Source organism: Mauremys reevesii, linkage group 2 (assembly GCF_016161935.1).
Source record: "Mauremys reevesii isolate NIE-2019 linkage group 2, ASM1616193v1, whole genome shotgun sequence".
In the NCBI taxonomy this organism is placed as follows: Eukaryota; Metazoa; Chordata; order Testudines; family Geoemydidae; genus Mauremys; species Mauremys reevesii.
In genome coordinates this window covers 76,822,631-76,841,909 of record NC_052624.1, presented here as the reverse complement: position 1 = coordinate 76,841,909, position 19,279 = coordinate 76,822,631, and the positions used below count along the sequence as shown (strand labels likewise).

At 41.4% G+C, this 19,279-nt stretch overlaps 1 protein-coding gene across 4 annotated transcripts in view; it reads left to right on the top strand.

Annotated features, from left to right (window-relative positions):
- Nucleotides 1-19,279, top strand: part of SNRK (SNF related kinase) — an 87,095-nt gene that overhangs the window by 16,562 nt on the left and 51,254 nt on the right. For all 4 annotated transcript variants that reach the window (XM_039525157.1, XM_039525160.1, XM_039525159.1 and 1 more), the window contains one exon: nt 1,288-1,981. In XM_039525157.1, coding sequence (XP_039381091.1) covers nt 1,393-1,981 — 589 coding nt within the window. In that variant the 5' untranslated portion in view covers nt 1,288-1,392. The remainder of the gene's footprint in view (nt 1-1,287; nt 1,982-19,279) is intronic.

The following is a 19,279-nucleotide window of genomic DNA, read 5'->3' as shown; positions in this document are numbered from 1 at the left end:
TCTGGGTTAGAAGACTCCTCGTCCCCTTATTGACTGTGTCCTTTTAAGACTTTCCCTGTTTCTTTTACAGTCCCATGGCTATGTTTTTGTTGTGCTTTTTAAAATATCCAAATACACTTGTTGAAATTCAAAAGGGACTTTTTAAATACAAAAGGGACTTCCCTTGCAATAAAAGGGAATTTTACTATTGACTTAAATGGCGCTAAAGTTTGACACTTGGTTTTTAAAAGTGAAATGAACTGACGGTTGGAGTTACCTTTGGGGTGAAGTGCCTGAAATCCCGTGACTAAAGGAAAGCTATCAGAGGGGAGCAGACTTTTTTTTTTTTTTTTTTTTTTTTTTTAAACCTATGGAGTTGGCACATCTACTTTTTGAGCTTCAAGTTTGTCCTGTGGGTTGTTTCACTTGTAAGGTTTTAATTGAGAGCCAAGTGACCATGTCAGATTAAAAAATATTTTTAAAAAAATAATTGTCCTTTTTATAGTGCATAAACATATCAAACACTTAATCACAACCTTTTAATTTTCAATTGCTATAGTTTGCATGTTGCTGTTCTATTGGTAAACAATCATTACATTTATGAGGTAGACAGTGAAATCTAGTGCCTCATTCTGAGGTGTGGTAAATGGGAAATTGTTACCCAACATATTTCAAAGTCACTGCAATAGAACATTGATCCAAGAAATGAGTGTGTTTCACCTCATTTTTTGGCATATTTTAACACTTGTGTTGCAGCACATAAGTTGTTGTGTGATTTGAAGTTCTATTGGCATGACTTTCGATTCTTATGATTATCTCCCCTGTTTTAACAAGAACATGTAGACTTCAGTTTTTAAGGGCTTCTATAATTGACCATGTTTATACTGTAGTCATGTGGAAGAACTAATTTATCCAAACTACAGCTTCCTTGAAGTGTTAATCACACATTGTATTTTCCAAATCCAAGGCACATCAAGGGTATCCAGTTTTCGAGAGAAGTTTTTGGGTATCGTGAGGTTCCTCTAATGCCCTTAGAGTAAATTTCTCTTGAAATTCCGTTACTCTTTATCCCATTGTGCCTTTGAAACTCACTTTCTTCAAACACATTGACAGCATGGTTTTCTGACGGATGCTGGTCAGCAGTGCATTGCTTTAGTTAGGGTCTTGGCAAAACATTCTTTTTGAAGAACTCACTTGCTGAATAACTTCAGAAGTATTCTATAAAGCCCACGTTGCAATTATTTTTGAATGGCTTACACTAAGGAGCAAGTGAATATATGTAATCTTGTTTCTCTTTCTATGTTTTAGATATGTTTGGCAGTGAAAATGGATTACTTATTTGGAACAAATATTCTTATATGAGAAGATCCCAATTCCAAACAGTTTAAACATTATTCCTTCTTCAGGAACAGTATGGCAGGCTTCAAACGAGGGTACGATGGAAAAATTGCTGGATTGTATGATTTGGATAAAACCTTGGGCAGAGGCCACTTTGCTGTGGTCAAACTTGCCCGGCATGTCTTTACAGGTGAAAAAGTAGCAGTGAAAGTAATTGACAAGACCAAACTGGACACTCTGGCCACTGGGCATCTTTTCCAAGAAGTTAGATGCATGAAACTAGTGCAGCATCCTAATATTGTTCGTCTGTATGAAGTGATTGACACCCAGACCAAACTTTACCTTATCTTGGAGCTTGGTGATGGAGGAGATATGTTTGATTACATCATGAAACATGAAGAGGGACTTAATGAGGACCTGGCTAAGAAATACTTTGCTCAGATAGTTCATGCTATATCTTATTGCCATAAACTACATGTAGTTCACAGAGACTTGAAACCAGAAAATGTTGTCTTCTTTGAAAAACAAGGACTTGTGAAATTGACTGACTTTGGCTTCAGCAACAAATTTCAGCCTGGAAAGAAGCTCACTACCAGTTGCGGATCTCTAGCATATTCTGCTCCTGAAATTCTACTTGGGGATGAGTATGATGCACCAGCAGTGGGTAAGTCACTCTTCTTAAATTTGACTAGTAATATTAACTTATGTACCTCAGCATTTTACCAGTTAGATGTTTTCCCTTCCAAAATAATGCCATCCTTATAAGACAAGAAGTCGTATAGTAAAGGTCAGATCACTGAGTCAATGTTACAATAGCTTTATTTGAAGGAGACAATATTTAGCCTATTTAAGAAGAACTTTCAAACTGCTTGTTAAATCTTTTATTTTTATCTTAAAGCTCATAAAAATGGAAACCCATGCAATATATGCACGGGATTAAAATATGAATAGTAAGGCGTATGCAGTATGCCTTCTGGTATGTAGTGATTCAAACAAAAGCCAGCTCCTTCCATAGCAAACAGAAAGGTAAAATTAAAAACAAAACTCCCCAAATGTAAACACACAAGAATCACTTACCTCACAAACAGAATTAAAGTTTGAGAACGAGCAGTTCTTTTGAGTGGTTGCCTGTGTATATTCCATTCTTGGCGAGCATTTGCTTGAAATCCGAGTCTCTTGGCTAGCAGTGTCTGAGTGCTCCCATGCAGCCTGAGGGCCTTTGTGCTCCCGCACCAAGGGCATGCAGCATGGGACGTACTGCCACTCAGTTCCTTCTTACTTCCTGTGGCTTTGACACGGTGCGCCCAGAGTCCATGATCACTATCTCTCTTAATAAGGAAAATTTAGATTTAGTATATATATTAGTACAGTAAACTTGATTTAGTTAGTTGCCTTTTGGCACCACCTCTTTGATAGGTTTCATTTAGTTCTGAGAAGTCTTTAATACTTGTACATATTCCGAACTGAGATCTTTCAGTACCAGTGCTTAAAGATGTTGCAGCCAAAGTCTCCTGGATTAAATGTTGTCCCCCATTGTGAGGCAGCAGTTCCCATTAATGATGGACACACAAGATCTCATTGTTTGGAGGAGTCAAATTTCCCCTTAAATGCACCATGTGCAAGTCCTTTTCAAGAGGACTTTGAAGCCTGAGAAGCGAAGCTTAAAATGTTTCCACTTAACCACTCCATGCACCCTGCCTCACATCTAGATTGGTCTGACCCATTCCTGGTGATCAGTCTGTTGTGTCCAAAAGTGCCAGTGTCAGCTTGGCTCCAGTAAGCAAGCTGCAATTCCAGAGATTTTGGTAGGAGTATCCCTGTTAATGTTCCTGAGAAAGGAACATTGCTCCTCCTCTAAAATTAGTCAGTTCTCATATCGCTAATGAAAAGAAGAGGTCAAAATGGCCTCTTCACTCCCAATCTAAGGAGTCTCCACAGCTTGAACTGAGTACTGGAGGAGATTCAAGGGAACAAGGTACTGGCTAATTGATACTGCACACTGCAGGTTACAGTGTTCTTGAGTAGTACCAAGACAATGGCTATTTAGGTTATTTCCGGCACTGTGTGCGTCTTTATTGTTTGCTACCTCTTCAGCACTGATGAATACATCAGTGCCAAGCATGTCAATACTAAGTGAATTGACTCTGGCTACCCTCTAGGCTGCACATTAGATTTGAGATTTGCAGCACCATATATCTTGGTACTGATGAGGTACACATTACTGAAGAACCTCTACGTTATGGAGGAGCCTGAGTCTCTCTTACTGTCTCTTGAGCTTAATGTTCCATTGATATTCATGCCCGCTGCTTCAGTGGTACCAACTGTGTCTTCAGTACCAATCTTGTCTTCAGCAGCACCCGCTACTGGGTTACAACCTATTACTCTTGCCTCAGCAGCCCCATCTTTAGAGATGGAATTTTTGTATTTTTCATCTGACTCTCAAAAAAATGAGGCGGGTTCTCCAACTGTTCCCCTAGGACTCCCTTTTCCAAGTTCTATGAATCAGAAAGAGAGTCTAGGGTCTCCTGTGTTTAGATCTGTAGGAGTTATGAAGGTAGCCTGATGCCCTAGTACCCTTCCCTTTCGGCCTATACTCCTTTTCCCTGTACTGTTCCTGCATAACCATACTGGAACCCATGGGGTCAATATTGGTGTATCTCTTATGCACCATCTCAGAGAGAGAGCTACTTAGAGGCAGAGAACGCTGTAACCTCAGACATCCCCTAATGACCCTCTCTGTCTGCAGAGGAAGAACCGCCCCAAAACAAGATTAGGACATGCAGGCTATCTCCTCTTTGTTTCCAAATGTGTCAGTAATCCTTTTATCTGGATGTCTATAAAGGCTTCCAGTATTTGGTGAGGAGGGTGAGGAGGGTACCTGAATCACTCCATATTCCATTTGAAGAGGTGGAGGAGATCCCTCATAAGTTATTGAACATTTTGCATACTTCTGTGCCATTAACAAAGCCCTATTGGAATCTCCTAAAAATATCTGGCAGACACCAGCAGCTGTTGTCCCAATTTCAGAAAAGCAGGTGAGAGATACTGATGGTAAGAACAGAATATTTTTTCACATCTGCTACCAGGGTTTTTAGTTGTTGCTGCTGTGAATTGAAAGCATAGGCTAAAATGACTCCATCTGAAATGGAAATGAAGTGTCTAGATCTGTTCAGTTGCAAGAGTTACTTTGGAAAGTCTGAGAGGTAGAATTTCAAACTATCAGGCTCTGCTTGCTCTCTGATATTAACTACAATAAGTTTAGGCTGGAGAAACAAACTGCCACAGAGAGCAGACTTCAGGTCCCTGATTGCTGTGGGGCAGTTAGATGCAAGTACATCTCTGCAGGCAGCACTGAATGCTGTGGGTACCACTACTTGATTCACCTATAGTGACAAGGCGCTTTTCTTGGACTCCAGAGTTCTGGGATCTCAAGAGAAGTACAGTCTACAGTGGAGGATGTTCTGTTCCTGGGCTCCAGTTTGGTCAGCGGAAAGATGGATGATGCCCTTCACATCTTGAAGGATTCCTGTGCCATACTTTGTTCTTTAGGAATCTGTATGCTGCAACGAAGAGAAAAGAGTAGATCCCATTCTTACTCTAGTCAAAAAACAGCACCAAGCACTATCCAAGGTCCTCAAACTTCCTTGAAAGTGTCAGTGACTTCAGAAGAGAAAATCTTTCATATCAACTACTTCTGCCTCCCAGCTGGCTTCATCAAGTAAGCAGTCCTTTTGATGGGCTTGTGGAGAGATGCAAATTAATCACTTTTGATTTTTCTTCTTTGCTTCCATTTTGGAAACTCTCTCTTCTTTTGGGGGGTAGCGGGGAAGGTGTTATGAAACTTGTTAACAATGAACAATTGTGTTAGACAGAGTTTTTAAACAGGCTATTCCATACAGTTCTATTTACATCTATTTCCTCATCCCTATTCAGGAACCCTTCTCATAAGAGACTTACCTTGGGAAGTGGAGTCACTAGACGTTCCTTGACATTGCAGGAGAAATGTTTCTACTATAATACCTCATACCCTCACAGTGTGATTGAAGTCATTTATGGATTTGTGTGCCCAGTACCTACATCTGCCAGAAAAAGTTTAGAATGGTCACCATAGCCTCCACAATGCCCGCTCTAGATCCAGAAAATTGGTTTGTGGCTCACGCCCTCTACAGTGCCTGCTTTCATATTGCCATACATCTTGCACACAAGACATATTTAAGATTCCTGGTAGGTCACAACCACTTCCAGTACAGAGTTCTACCCTTTTGCCTCTCTGTAGCACTTAGGTATTTAACAGAATCTAGTGGCAGGAGGTGCACATAATGGGGTATGTCTATACTTTGATTAAAAATCTGTGGCTGGCCCATGCCTGCTGACTTGGGCTCATGGGGGTTGGGCAAAGGGGCTGTTTAATTGTGGTGTGGACATTTGGGCTTGGGCTGGAGCTTCGGCTCTAGGACCCTGTGAGGTGGGAAGGTCCCAGAGCTTGGGCTGCAGCCTGAGACCAAACATCTACAATGAAATTAAACAGCGCCTTATCCTGAGCCCTGCGAGCCTGAGTCAGCTGGCACAGGCCAGCTGTTGGTGTCTAATTTTCAGGGTAGACATATGCTATTGTCCCCTAGCTCCTTAAGGGTATCCACAACTGGCTTATCAGAGGGAAGTCTCAGCATCATGTGCAGAACTCCATCCAGTGCATTCTTCAGCTCTTCTTGTCCTCCAGCTGAAAAATCCATTTTGACACTAATGCAACAGATTTTATAGGGATCGTTTTGACTCCAAGACAGCAAGAGCTTACTTACCCCAGGATAGGTTTGAAACTGTGCATGCACATCACATAACTTCAGACAAGTTCTCAAACAAGAGAAGAACTTGTCTGAGCCTGCTGGGGTCACATGGCGGCCTGCACTTTTGCTTCACAGCAGGCTAGCATGTATTCTGCATGCAGGCCTTACTAAATCAGTTTACATTCTGAGCAGGCCAACTTGAACATGCCTCAGACATTCAGTAAGATGTTTTCTCCTTGTTGAGCTGTTGGAAGGACCCTAGCAAGGTATGCAGAGGAATTCCCTTCTCTCCACTCTTCTAGCCAAAACTGTGGTGGCAGATGCCTCACATCTGGGTTTGGGAATGTGCCTAGAACACCAACCAAGCATGAGAAAAGTGGACTCACGAGGAGACTCATTCACACAACTGTATTGGAACTTGGAGTTGTTTGCAAAGCGTACGTACATTTCTTTCCTCTGATTCAAAGACCATACGTTCAGATCATGACAGATAGCACAACTGCCATGTTTTATATAAACAGCCAGTGAGGGCCATGGTCATCTCCTCTGTGCCAAAAAGCAGTTCAGTTATGAAACTGGTGCCTTATTTATCTTTCTCTGCAGGTCTTTCTCCTTCCAGGTCTATAGAACATTCCAGTGGATGACTTGAGCAGACATGGTGTTAGACCACAAGTGGATAGAGAATTCACAATTAAGTGATTTCAGTCAATTTTCAAGGAATGTGATCGTCCATCATAAGACTTACTTGGGAGGGACAGGAAAAAGTGTCAAATTTTCTGTTCCAGAGACGGACAGAGTTTAGGATCACTTTCACGTGTTTCTCATTTTGTGGTCCAGTGCAGTGAGATGTGCTTATTCACTAATTCCACTGCTCTCAAGTGTACTTGAAAGTTCAGACAAGATGAAGGCAAAGTCATCCTCATAGTTTCTGCCTACCTGAGATAGTTCTGTTGCACAGAAGTGATGCAATTATTTTTCTGTCCTCTGAAACTAATTCCAGACCTGCTGTCTCAGAATGAAAGAACCATCCTCTGTTCCAACCTATCCACCCTACATCTCACAACATAGTTTCTGGTTGGATCTCAGAAATAGAGGTTATGATCAACTGATGTACAGAACATTATAACAAATAATAGGAAAGACTCCGTCAGACAAACTTACTAAATGGAGAAGATTTTTGGTTTGGTGTGAACATCATCACTGACAGCCTCTTGAGATATATGTTCCTGCAATGTTAGATTATCTGCTCTCTCTAAAGAACTCTGGGCTTTCACTTAGCTCTGTCAGGGTGCATCTTTCAGCTATTAACACTTACCATTCATCTACAAGGGTATTCTGTTTTAATGTTCAGATTTCTCAGGGGTTTAAGAGTTTTTCTACTTATAAGGGAAGGCAGTCCCCACATGGATTCTTAATGTAGCACTGGGGTGCCTCATGAGACCCCCGTTTGAGTCCATGGCAAATTCTCTTCTATATCTATCCATGAAAAGCTTCCTACTAGCAATCACATCAGTTAAGAGGATTGGGGAGAGAGGTGCACTCAAGGCATACTCCATCTATCCTGTTTTCCATTCTGAACTGGTGTTTCTTAGGCCACATCCTAATTTCTTACTGAAAATATTATCAGACTTCTGTTTTAAATCAGACTGTCCTACCTACCTACATTTTCCTCAGACCTCAGTCTAGTCACAGGGACTCTAAACGACATATCCTTAATGATCATAGGGATGTAGCTTTTTACTTACAGAAAATAAAATCCTTCCAGGCCTCCCTAAGGCAATTGTCATTTGCAGAGAGGATGAAAGACCATACTGTTTACTTCCAAACATTATCTAAATGGGTTATTGGATTCTGCTGTGAACTAGCAACATTAGATTCTCCAGTTAATATTATAACTCATTCCACTAAATGCAAGAAACTTCTGCTGCTTCCTTGAGAAGTAGTCCCATAATGGACATTGGTAAAGCATCCACCTGGGATTCCATACATACCTTCAGAGCACATGCTGCTTTTGGCAGGGATGTTTAGAGTCTAGATAAGACTCTAAGCACCCAGCACCTTAGTTCGGGTTACTGCTTGGGAGTCACCAAGAATGGAATATGTACATAGACAAGCACTCAAAGAGTTGCTTTACCTGCACAGTAACTAGAATTCTTTGAGATGTGTAATATATATATGGGCAACACAACCTGACGTCCTTTCTCTTTGCCAGAGAGTCTAGGTGTAAATTGGATTCTGGGATTGGCCCTGCACTGCCCTTTGTGACCAAGGGGACATTTGTCGCACATGTAGACCCAATGGGCACTAATGGCCAAAGACTCCAATCTTGAGTGTGTGGGACACGTGCACCAATAGTAGAAAATATATATATTGTGATATAACCAGGCCAGTTGGGAACAGCAGAGTAGTAGAAGGGAGATATACTGACCACTGGATAAGCAGTTTTCCGTTCCCTGAGTGACCAGAGCAGGGGCTGCTTCAGGCTAATGAGAACTCCATTAACCTGCTAAAAGTCAGGTGAGGTGTAAAGCACCTGACTCTAATTAAGGCCTCTCTGACCCTATAAAATGGCTCACTCCAGTCAGGCCGAGAGGGATCCAGGGAGCCAGAGGAGAGGAGGTGCGTGTGAGGAACTGGGAGCAAGCGGCGTGCAAGAAGCTGAGAGTGAGTAGGCATAGTGCTGGAGGACTGAGAAGTACAAGCGTTATCAGACATCAGGAGGAAGGTCCGGTGGTGAGGACAAAGAAAGTTTTGGGAGGAGGCCATGAGGAAGTAGCCCAGGGAGTTGTAGCTGTTGTGCAACCGTACCAGGAGGCACTCTATACAGCTGCAGTCCACAGGGCCCTGGGCTGGAACCCGGAGTAGAGGGTGGGCCCGGGTTCCCCCCCAAACCTCCCAACTCCTGATCAAACACAGGAGGAATTGACCTGGACTGTGGCTTCTACCAGAGGGGAAGGTCTCTGGGCTGTTTCCCGGCCCACAGGGTGAATCTGTGAGACAAGCAAATCCGCCAATAAGCGCAGGACCCACCAAGGTAGAAGAGGAACTTTGTCACAATATGGACCGGTGTTTCTCAACACATGGGTGGAAACTCAAAAGTGGGTCGTAAGAATGTACGAAAGGGTTGCAAACAAATTTAAAAATAGATCATATTTTGCATACAACTTTTTAAAAAAATAGATGCTGCTTGTGCCTTACTGTATGTTAATGCTGTGCATACCAATGATATTGCCACCTTTACTTCTATGCTACTGCTGGTGGCGGTGCTACCTTTATTGCTGGGCTGCTGGAGAGTGGCGGCTGCTGGCCCAGTGCCCAGCTCTGAAGGCAGTGCCACCACAAGCAGCAGCGTAGAAGGAAGGGTGGCATGGCATGATACTGCCACCCTTACTTCTGTGCTGCTACTGGCTGTGGTTTTAACTTGTTATGATTATTGTTTGTTTATTTATTATTGCATGTTGTAGGTAATAAGTATTTTGGGGCCAAAATACTTGTTTGTTTTCTACTTAAGCTATTTACTGGGTTGGAACTGGCCATCAGTGTTTACAAATGGGTCCTGGTCCAAAAAAGTTTGAGAACCACTGATATAGACAACACACTGTAAGCTCCAGTTACTGTGTACAGATGAGTACATGGTAACTGTTGTGATTTGTCTTGGAGCCTAATGTAATAAAATCTCATTCTATTGTCAAGTTAGTCATAGAGAGTTAAGGAAGGAGTCATTGGATTTGTACTAATGTATCATAATTTCTGTGGTGTCTTTGTGGTAGGGTGACTCGCTTCCAGCGCTAGGTCGTCGCATTGGTGGAATTTTTGATAATGCAATGTCTTTGGAAATGGGTTGAGTTGGGTATCATCCAACCCCTTTTCCCCTGATCACAGTGGTACCAAACATGACAAACCTAGAATAGTTACGTAGGTATATATTGGAGAAAATATTTAAAAATTGAATTTTTTAAAAATTATACTTAAACACAGGTATACATTGCTTACACTAAAAGGACATTGATCTTGCCTAATCCAAGGGAAGTTGTCCTTGACATGTAGGACTGAAAACATTTATTCATCAGTCATCAGTGACATCTGTGTGGGGCACTACTGCTAGACATGTTGTCACGCCAATCCTTGTCCAAGCCGTACTTGCACATCTCCATACAAAACAGGGTGCCAGCCAGACATTTGCAAGATAGTGAGCATCTGGTCTTTGCACATGAGTGTTTGATTCACTGAAAGATTGATTTGGGAGTGCATAGTATTTCACATATAGCTGGTGTGATTAATCCATCCTCCAAGACCTATCCATGTGCGATAGCGGAGGGTAGTTTTGGATGCGCTTGATCATCCTCGAGCCATTCTGTTGCTTGATAAATTTCCCTCGTATTAGCAGCTATAAATGCACCTTTGTCCATGGTAATTTTTCTCCTTTTGTCTGCTTCTTGGAAAACATCCACCAACTCTGCCAGTGTGATAATGTTGGTTTTTAAATGGTAAACTTGGTATATGAATGCTTCAAGTGCATTTATGGCCTCATCAGTGACTGTCTCAGCCATTCCAAGCAGCCTCAGAGTGAGGAGAGAGTCTTCAGAGGCAGAATTGAATGCCTTTCAGAAAGATAATTTTGGTCTTTCCAGGCAACTTTCCAGTAGCGTCACATGCTGAAAGGTCGTGGAAACCTGGCAGCACGGTGGCTTTTAACAGTTTGAGTGATAGGAACACATCTCTGAGGAATATACAAGAATTCTGTTCCTCAGCAGCAAGCACAAAAACAGAATCTTGCAGAAGTCTTGGGTAGCATCTCGGAGAGAGTACTATAACATCTGTCTTGTGCAAAAAAATCTGGAGTTGAGTTGCACTTTTCTCTGTGGCATTGATAGCATGTGAAATAATTTTAGCATAAGCCTCCTTATTGGAACTATGAGGAAACTCCACTGACCACTGCAAGGCAGCAGCTTCATTATGCCATGTGATGATGAAATTCTTTGAATAATTCTTTGCATGCTGGTGCATTTTTCCTGCATGGTGTGTAGTTAACTCATCCTTTGTGGGTATATGAGGCAGTAGCTTCTTCATTGTGAGATTGGAGAAGTTTGTGGAGTCAGTGATTTTTTGTATTGGACAGGTGTAATGTCATGGAGTCACTACTTTCTGGTAATATTTTTAATTGAATCCTCTGTATACATGTCAACTATGAGGTAGACTTTGTCATAGACCCAGTATTTTCTCTGTAGCCTCAGAATGAAATGTTCAGCCAAATCTCAGCAGTTTCTGATGTGTTGAGAGCTTGTTCCTCAGCTATATGATCCATGATTGCTAAGTCCTCTGCTAGCACAAGGTACTGGTCACATTGTCAGTAAGTGCTGGCTTAGGAAGACCATGTAAGTTATACATTAGTTTGCTTTTTGCCTGTCACATGTGCATGCAACATATGTTTTGTCACATTCAAATGTCAATACTGGTGTCACAGATAACTCATAGTTTCCCAGAGTCTCATGTTGCTGAACAACATGCTGAGACTGGATAATACCAGGAGCTGAGCCAACAATGACCTGTCTGTGGTCAGCCCTATAATGGTCCCTGCCACCTTCACTCTGACATTCTTTGCATTCATGCATAGCTTTTCTCTGTTCTTCTTAATTGGAGCCCATAGAATGATGGAGCCATAGATCATTCTTTGGGTTTTGAAGGCTTCATAGAAATCATAGCCCAAAGTATTCATTTGACTGACATCTTTAGCTATCTCATCACTGAAGACTGTTTTCATTATGATATTAATGAGATCCTGTCTGTCGTAGGTGAATGGGTTGCTGATGCAAGTAAGCTCATCCTGTATCTTTAAAATCACCCCCCTGCCCTCGGCATTTAACACCACTTAATGAGTCTAGATGGTGCTTGGTTACTTGTGAGGAAAGTAAAACTACATCCATATTCCAGAGTTCATCTTCAATAAGTACTTTAAGTGCCTTTCTGCTAAGCATTTGTTCCTCTTCAATCCTGATCAAAGCACATATTTCTATGTATTTAGCCTCTGTGTCAGTCATTGCCACTCCTTTAGAGCCTCTGCAAGAATTTATGAACTCCAGCTGAGTCACACAGTTTGCAGTAGTAAAGTTTGCAGTAGTATTTGTTTCTGTTGCTTCTACCTTTTGATGCATCACATTACATATGTTCATGGTGTAGCACTCAGAATGATATGGAATGTGGTATGTGTGGGTGTATTTTGGGTCAGTTGCACCCATTTTACTTTCCATGCAATGCTCTTGCTAAGAGTGACTGCTTCACAGAGTTTCTCACCCGTTGAAACCATATTTAATGAATGCTGTTGGGTTTCTGGGTTACCGCAGAAAGGTAGGGTTCTTCTCAAAATGCATGCCATGGGATCTACTATAAGGTGAGTCTCACCACAGTTGACACTTGTCCTAGCACTTTCAACTCTTTCCTGATGCTTGATGTACTTCCTCTCCAACCTTGCCAAATGCAGTTTATGGGTGTACTACTTATCATGTAATGTGCCACCAAGTGTTGTGTTTATCCAGGTCCTTCATGATGGTATTCTCCAAAGATTCAGCAACTAGTTGGTACTGTTCATCTCCCCACTGATGCCTAAAAATGATCAAGACCAAAAAACCCAAGGATTTTCTAATAAATTACTTGGTAATCGTAATTAATTGTTATGTTATGTAACTGTGTATTCCATTAGCAGATGTATTCCACTAATTTCTATCTGGATACTGACTTCTTAATCACTCATTACAACTCTTTTACATCATAAAGCTGATAATCAATATCAGTGAGCTGCTTCTTTTTTGCTCATGAAGGCAAATCAACTTGAAGCACACCTTCCATTTATAGTAATCTGTAACATTAAAAAGTTTGTGGATCACATTCTGAGCATTAATTGATAACACAGTACTGTCAATCAAGGACTACAATTTAATTTTGTGAAAGCTGCATATTTGACATGCCTGTGTTAAAGTATAATTAAAAGTTGATGTGTAAACATTCTCTCAAATATATATCTACAAAATTGTTCTAGGTTTGTATTGTTTGGTACCATTGTGATTGTGGGAGAATAGACTTTCGAATGATATCCAACTTGACCCATTTCCAATGGCATTGTAATATCAACATTTCCACCAACTAGAGGACCTGGGGATGAGTGGGTGCAAGTCCCGCTGCACGCCACGCTGCAGAGGGTGATGCCATTGAAATTATAATTTTTTACGACTCAAATGACACCTCCCTTACCTTTATATCATTAACTTGCCCACAGAATTACACATGCTTCCAGACTATATGATCTAATGGGAACTGGGAACCAGCAGTTTAAGGATGAGATGCTGACCTGACCTTTAAAAGTAGCAGTGCAGATACAATTAACTAAAGAAAAATAAAATAACAGTGAGAAAGCACTAGTGTCTAAGAACTGAACTCTGGAGATGGTTAGTTTCTCCTACCTGCTAGAGATGGGAATAATTGGAGTTTGCCAGGGTGTCAAATGTTAATTATAGTTACTGCCTTCGAAGTTCTAGTTTTCTTGTTTCCTCCTACTGGAAGGGAGGGATCATGCTAGCTATCTGGACTGACATATTAAGAAAGGTCAGAGTTCTCTCACCCAATTTCTGATATTACTCCTGTGGGAATTCTGCGTCAAAAAAATAAAAATTATGTGCACAATATTGCAAAATTCTGCAAATTTTATTTGTCAATAAATAAATGTGGCTCTAGCATGGCGATGGGGAGCATAGGCCACTGGCTGCATTGAAGTGGGAGATCACCCTGAAACCCCACCGACCCCGACACAGTGCAAGGACTGGGCTGCCCCAGAAACACCCCAGATCCAAGTGTGGATGGGGCTTAGTGTGGTGGGATCCAGGTGTGGAGTGAGAGGTTTCTGTGTAGGGCAGTCTGGATGTGGGCGGCTCAGTGGGAGATCTGGATATGCAAAGGATCTTTGGGGGATTCCGGCTGCAGGGGGAATGGGACTGTGCAGGGGATCCAAGTGAAGGTGGTTTGGGCTTGGGGGACAGTCTGGGTGTGAGAAGATGGGGCTTAGTGGATAGGGCAGGACTGAGTGAGGGGATCCGGGTGCTGGAGGAGTGGAGCTTGATGGGATGGGGGTCCAGATGCAGCTGGTTGGGGATCAGTGGGGTGAGGGTCTGGTTATGTGGGGCTTGTCGGAGGGTCCAGGTGTTGGGGGGTAGGGCTTGTCAAGGTTCAGTGGGCCTGCATATTGGAAGAGCCAGCTGCTGTCGAGGGGATGCTGCATGCCGGGCTTCTGCTTCCCTCCCATGATTCCCCTTTTCTCCATTCCCCTCTCCCTGCCCTATTTCACCTCACCCTCCCTTCCCTCATTTTCTCCAGCCCCCTCCCTTACTCAGCCCCGCTGTGAGTACTCACTGTTGCACAGAATAGAAAACAGGAAGGCTCCCAGCACATAGAAGGGGCACACGACTGGCACTAGGACTCAGGAGGCAGTGTTCAGCTGCAGAGTCAGTGGAGCCCAGACACAGCCTCCTTCAGCTGGGCAGCTGTGTGCTTGCAGAATGAGAGGGGGCAGCGGCATGTAATCTCTGTGCCCCCTCAGTGCCTTTCCTCGTTTGGAGGGGGGCAATCCCCCTGAAAAACTGTGCCAGTGGTCACCCCCCACAACCCTCCCCCTGCACAGATTCCCTTTGCTTGCCTGCTCTTTTTTTTTTTTTTTTTTTTTTTTTTGACGTGTTACTCTGAAATTGAGAACATCTGAAAAAGGTTTGGCATATTTTGGGTGTTTTGAAACGTATTTAATCATAGTTAAATGTCTCCTGACCTTGCATGCCTGATACGCTTCTTTACTTTTTTTAATAGTACACTGTAGAACTGCATACATAACCAAGCATAATCAAAGTTACCTTTTTCAGGGGTGAATTTGTGATGTTTGTAGGCAACAAGTTGAAGGCTGCTTCACTGCTAGCTTTCAGAAATGTTGTGATTTTTTTCTGATAAGTAAAACTTGCATATTATCCTAGGTAAAGGGGCAGTTGCTGTAGTGTGATGGGGACATTATTGAAGAGTAATGTTATAGGTCTTAGGACTGATTTTATTGATTATTTAGCATATCTGTATTCAGACTTCAGGGTAGTGCAGTTATTGATTTCCATCCTAGAGCTGGGACCCAGTTATTCAAGTTACAAATTTGGTAGTTACACCTAAGAGTTGATGACCAATTAAGTCCTTTCTTGCATAAATCACCTCTTTAATTATCTGAATTTCTTGAAATACAGGTTGCAAGTAAATGGTCAGAGTAGCCTGTGACAATAGAGGAAAAACTTATCTGTTGTGTAAAGTCCATTGCAGGACAGCTGATTTGAATCTAGGTTTTTTTTTCTTATATGGAATGGAGAGAACAGAAGCCATACTGCAGATTGAGGAGGTAGTTAGAAAAAGAGAAACCTGAGGCCCTCGCAATACAGCTTGTTCAAGGTTTTGGAGATAAAGTGGACGAAAGAAATGGCATGAGAGATGTGAGGAAGACTTAGAAATAGCAACATGCTTAAATCCAGAGGGAAAGGAAACAGTTGTTAAGAGACAATGGAGAAGAGTAAAGGGTAGAAGGTAAGGGATGAAGGACAAGAAGTTGGGAGTGCAAGTGTGACATCAACGTAAAGAGTTTGGGGTGCTTGACAATCTGAATAGGACAAAGCCCTAAGAGAATAGAATCAAAAGATGGGTGCATGGTGCTGTTTTTACATGGCCACTTCTCTGACCGTATTGGTAGTTTCTAAATGCTACGTTGCTTTCATGTTTCATTACCATCAGTGTTCTTTTGTAGGCCCTATTGCATTTTTACAGTGCACTGGAAGAGAAGTGGTGACCAGCATTGAGCAAACAATTTGCAATGGTGGTTCAGTGTGGTTCGTAATGACTGGCTTAAAGTTCACTTAACTAGATCAATATCACAGAATAAGTAGGAGATCAGATTGGGTTTAAATTTCTGGGCATTGCCCTTTTAGAAGCAGATATTGTAAAATCAGTATATTTACATTCTCTGCTCAAAACTTTGTCAGAGGGAAGGCTAAGATCTCTTGTAAGGTAGTCCATGAGCTACCTGTATCTCCAAGTTGATTGTCAGAGAAGAAAATATGTTCCAGTGTTGTTTTTGCAAGAGACTTTTTTTCTCATCTCAGAAGTACAATGTGGAACTTTTAAAATACAGGGTTGGTTTTTTTTTGGTTTTTTTTTTTTTAATTCTTATATTGGTGGTCTGATCCGACCTGCACTTAAAAATGTTAGGTGCATTAAATGACCACCTTCAGATGAAAATAGACCTCACATCTTGTATCTTGAAAATGCCACTGTACCACTTAAGTCCTATACTTGTACATTGTAGAGAAGTGCCTATATAACTAGCTATGCACATTATTCCTAAAGGGCGGTATGATATGCAACTGGTTGAGCTGATCCAGAGCAGGTATCCAACACGTGTTTAAAGTTGTGCAATTGAGAATCACAAAAACAAACCTTCAAGGATTATTGTTCCATATGCTAGAAGATGTGGCCAGAAGTAAACTAAGTCTATAGAAAAACTTGAGCAGGAAACTAGTTCTCATTTTTTAGTCTCAGGTTAATATGTCAGCCAGTTGGTGACCCAGGAGTTTTCAATGGAGGTCAACAGATATTACTTATTGTCTGCCAAACTATATTTAACTTGTCTGGGCTGCTGGACAATAGGATTTTTCCTAACCTTGCAGAAGGATTACTAATTTTGTATTATAAAAACAAAACTGTTCGTGTCCCAGTTTTCATCACTTTAAAAAAAGATTTTATAGTGCATTACAATGAAGAGTGCTGTCACTGATCTGTCCTGTATGGCAAATGAGTCTAGGTTGCCTGAGAGGAAATGTAGATTTTACCATACTGATTTTTGGATTGCATAGACCAGTATTTTGCCTCTGTCACTGGCCATTAACTTGTGCTTCAAAGGAAGGTGTAAACCCCCAAAATACAACTGGCTAATTGTGCAATGCTGTGTGTGTGTGTGTGAGAGAGAGAGAGAGAGAAAATGGGGAGAACGTTCTTGACTGTTGCACGTGAGACCAGCGTCCTGTGTATGGTGACCATAGAATTTACCACAGAATTGGTAAAGATTATTTTTATAAAAAAACAAAAACTTATAGCCTTTATAGGTGTAAAGAGAACATCCAAATGTGAACTGAATGTGAACTAATGCAGTTATCTTTCTGAGTCTGCACGTAGCCTGAAACAATAGCAGAGCAGCGTGAACTGCTCCCATGCAATGGATATCAATATCTAATTGTTTCACTGCTAATCAGTGTAGCAGAAAGTTCAAATGTTGGATAAAGTGGTGACTAAGGGCAGTGGAGTATTAATAGTTCAGCCTCCTCCCTGGATTTCAAATCACCTCTGCCTCTGCCCATGATGGGGTTGCAAGAGGAGCTGCACTCCACCCCATTGCCAAAAACCTAAACTGTTTCCTTGGTGCTGAAAATCCAAACCTCATTTCTGGCCTTCCTGGATGTCAGAAGTTCAAACTGTTGCCTACTTGGCTGCCAAAACTTTCAATTCCCTGCACCCCTTCAATTTATACAGTGTGACTGAGTTCTCATTTCAGAATCGACAGTACAATTGGGGGTGGGGCAGTATAAATGAATGTAAAGTTAATAAAATAGAAGATAAAATGAAATGGGGGTAGTATTGTCTTCATACTTCAGTATAAATCCTTCCTCTTTGAATTTACCTGAAGTTGCTGTCAAATTTAGCAGTAATTTATGTAGACTTTGCTGCAGAATATATAAGGACTTGACTATACTTTATAAGCAATGCTGGGACTAATTAGTAAATAAAAGAAAAAATTATATACTTGGTGCAGTCTCCCACCGCCAAGAACAAAGTGTTTTTCTTGAGAGTAGAAAGAGGTTGTCCTTGTATGTAAAATAAGCTGTGCATTACGTAAAGTGTTTACTTTTGCACTATTAAATATATAATAATTTTGGTTTGTATAAGTAAACTGAATCAACTAGCCCAGTGGAGAATAATCTCTGGATCACTACTTTATAATAACTTAACAATTGAAACACTCAGTTTGAGAATGACTTTTTTTCCCCTTTCTTTTAAAACGCATACACTGATCCCTAGAGATATCAACACCTTTTCAAGTTAAGGTTGTTAAGGTATTGATTCTATGAATCCAATAACATTCCCTTTGGTGTCTGAGGTTGCAAATACCTAGAAGAATAGAAAGCACTAGTCAGACCTTCTGTAGGGTTACATCAGGATTTTTACTTGCTCATAAACTTTCTGAAAACTTCTCTTGGGCTAAAGCTTTTCATGTTTGCAAAATCTATGGAGCTGTTGAGTCATGGAAAGGTGACTGAAAGTTCTTTGCCAATATATATGAAGTTTAAGGCCATTTTGCAAACAATGCAAATGCTAGAACTTTAGTTAAAAAATGTCAAGTTTTTCTTTGAGTGTTGCCTGTGTCTATTCCACTTCAGGTATGTTTGCACCCAGTGCATTGAAGCCAGAGACTTTTCCCATAGTGGTACCTGTTGCGCCGGCCCACGTGATCACTGCAAGCTCATGCTGTTAGCTGGTGATATAAAGGGGTGGAACCACCCTGATCCTCTCTCAGTTCCTTCTCACTGCTTGTGGTTGGTAGTTGGAGCACATATGCTTCCTTGCACAAGTCGTCTTGTTTTTCTCTGAGTGAATTCCATAAAACTTTATAAATAGTTAAATTAGTTGTTTAGTGTTAGTTTAGATAGAGGTACGGTACTTGTTACTTTTATTTTTGTTTGATTTTGGACTTGCACTTAGGCATGCCTCAGTACCGAGCATTAACAACACTAAGTCCCTAGGCTTTAAACAAGCCAATGCCAGTCATGACCCTTACTCTTGTTGTCTAAAGTGTTTGGGTGAGGGCCACATGCTATTTCCCGAGTATCAAGAGATAATGCCAGATTTGGGTGAGCTGTGTTGCACTCTTTGTTCAGGTAGACTCTGAAACCCTCCTTGCCAAACTTCTTGAGAGTCACCCTGAAGTGGATTGGACACATGCAATCACTTGAAGCAAAAATTGTTGTTAACCTGTTCTGTAACTATTGTTCTTCAAGATGTGTTACACATGTGCATTCCATGACTCTCCTTTCTTCCACTCTATATTGGAGTCTAAGTTATTGTTC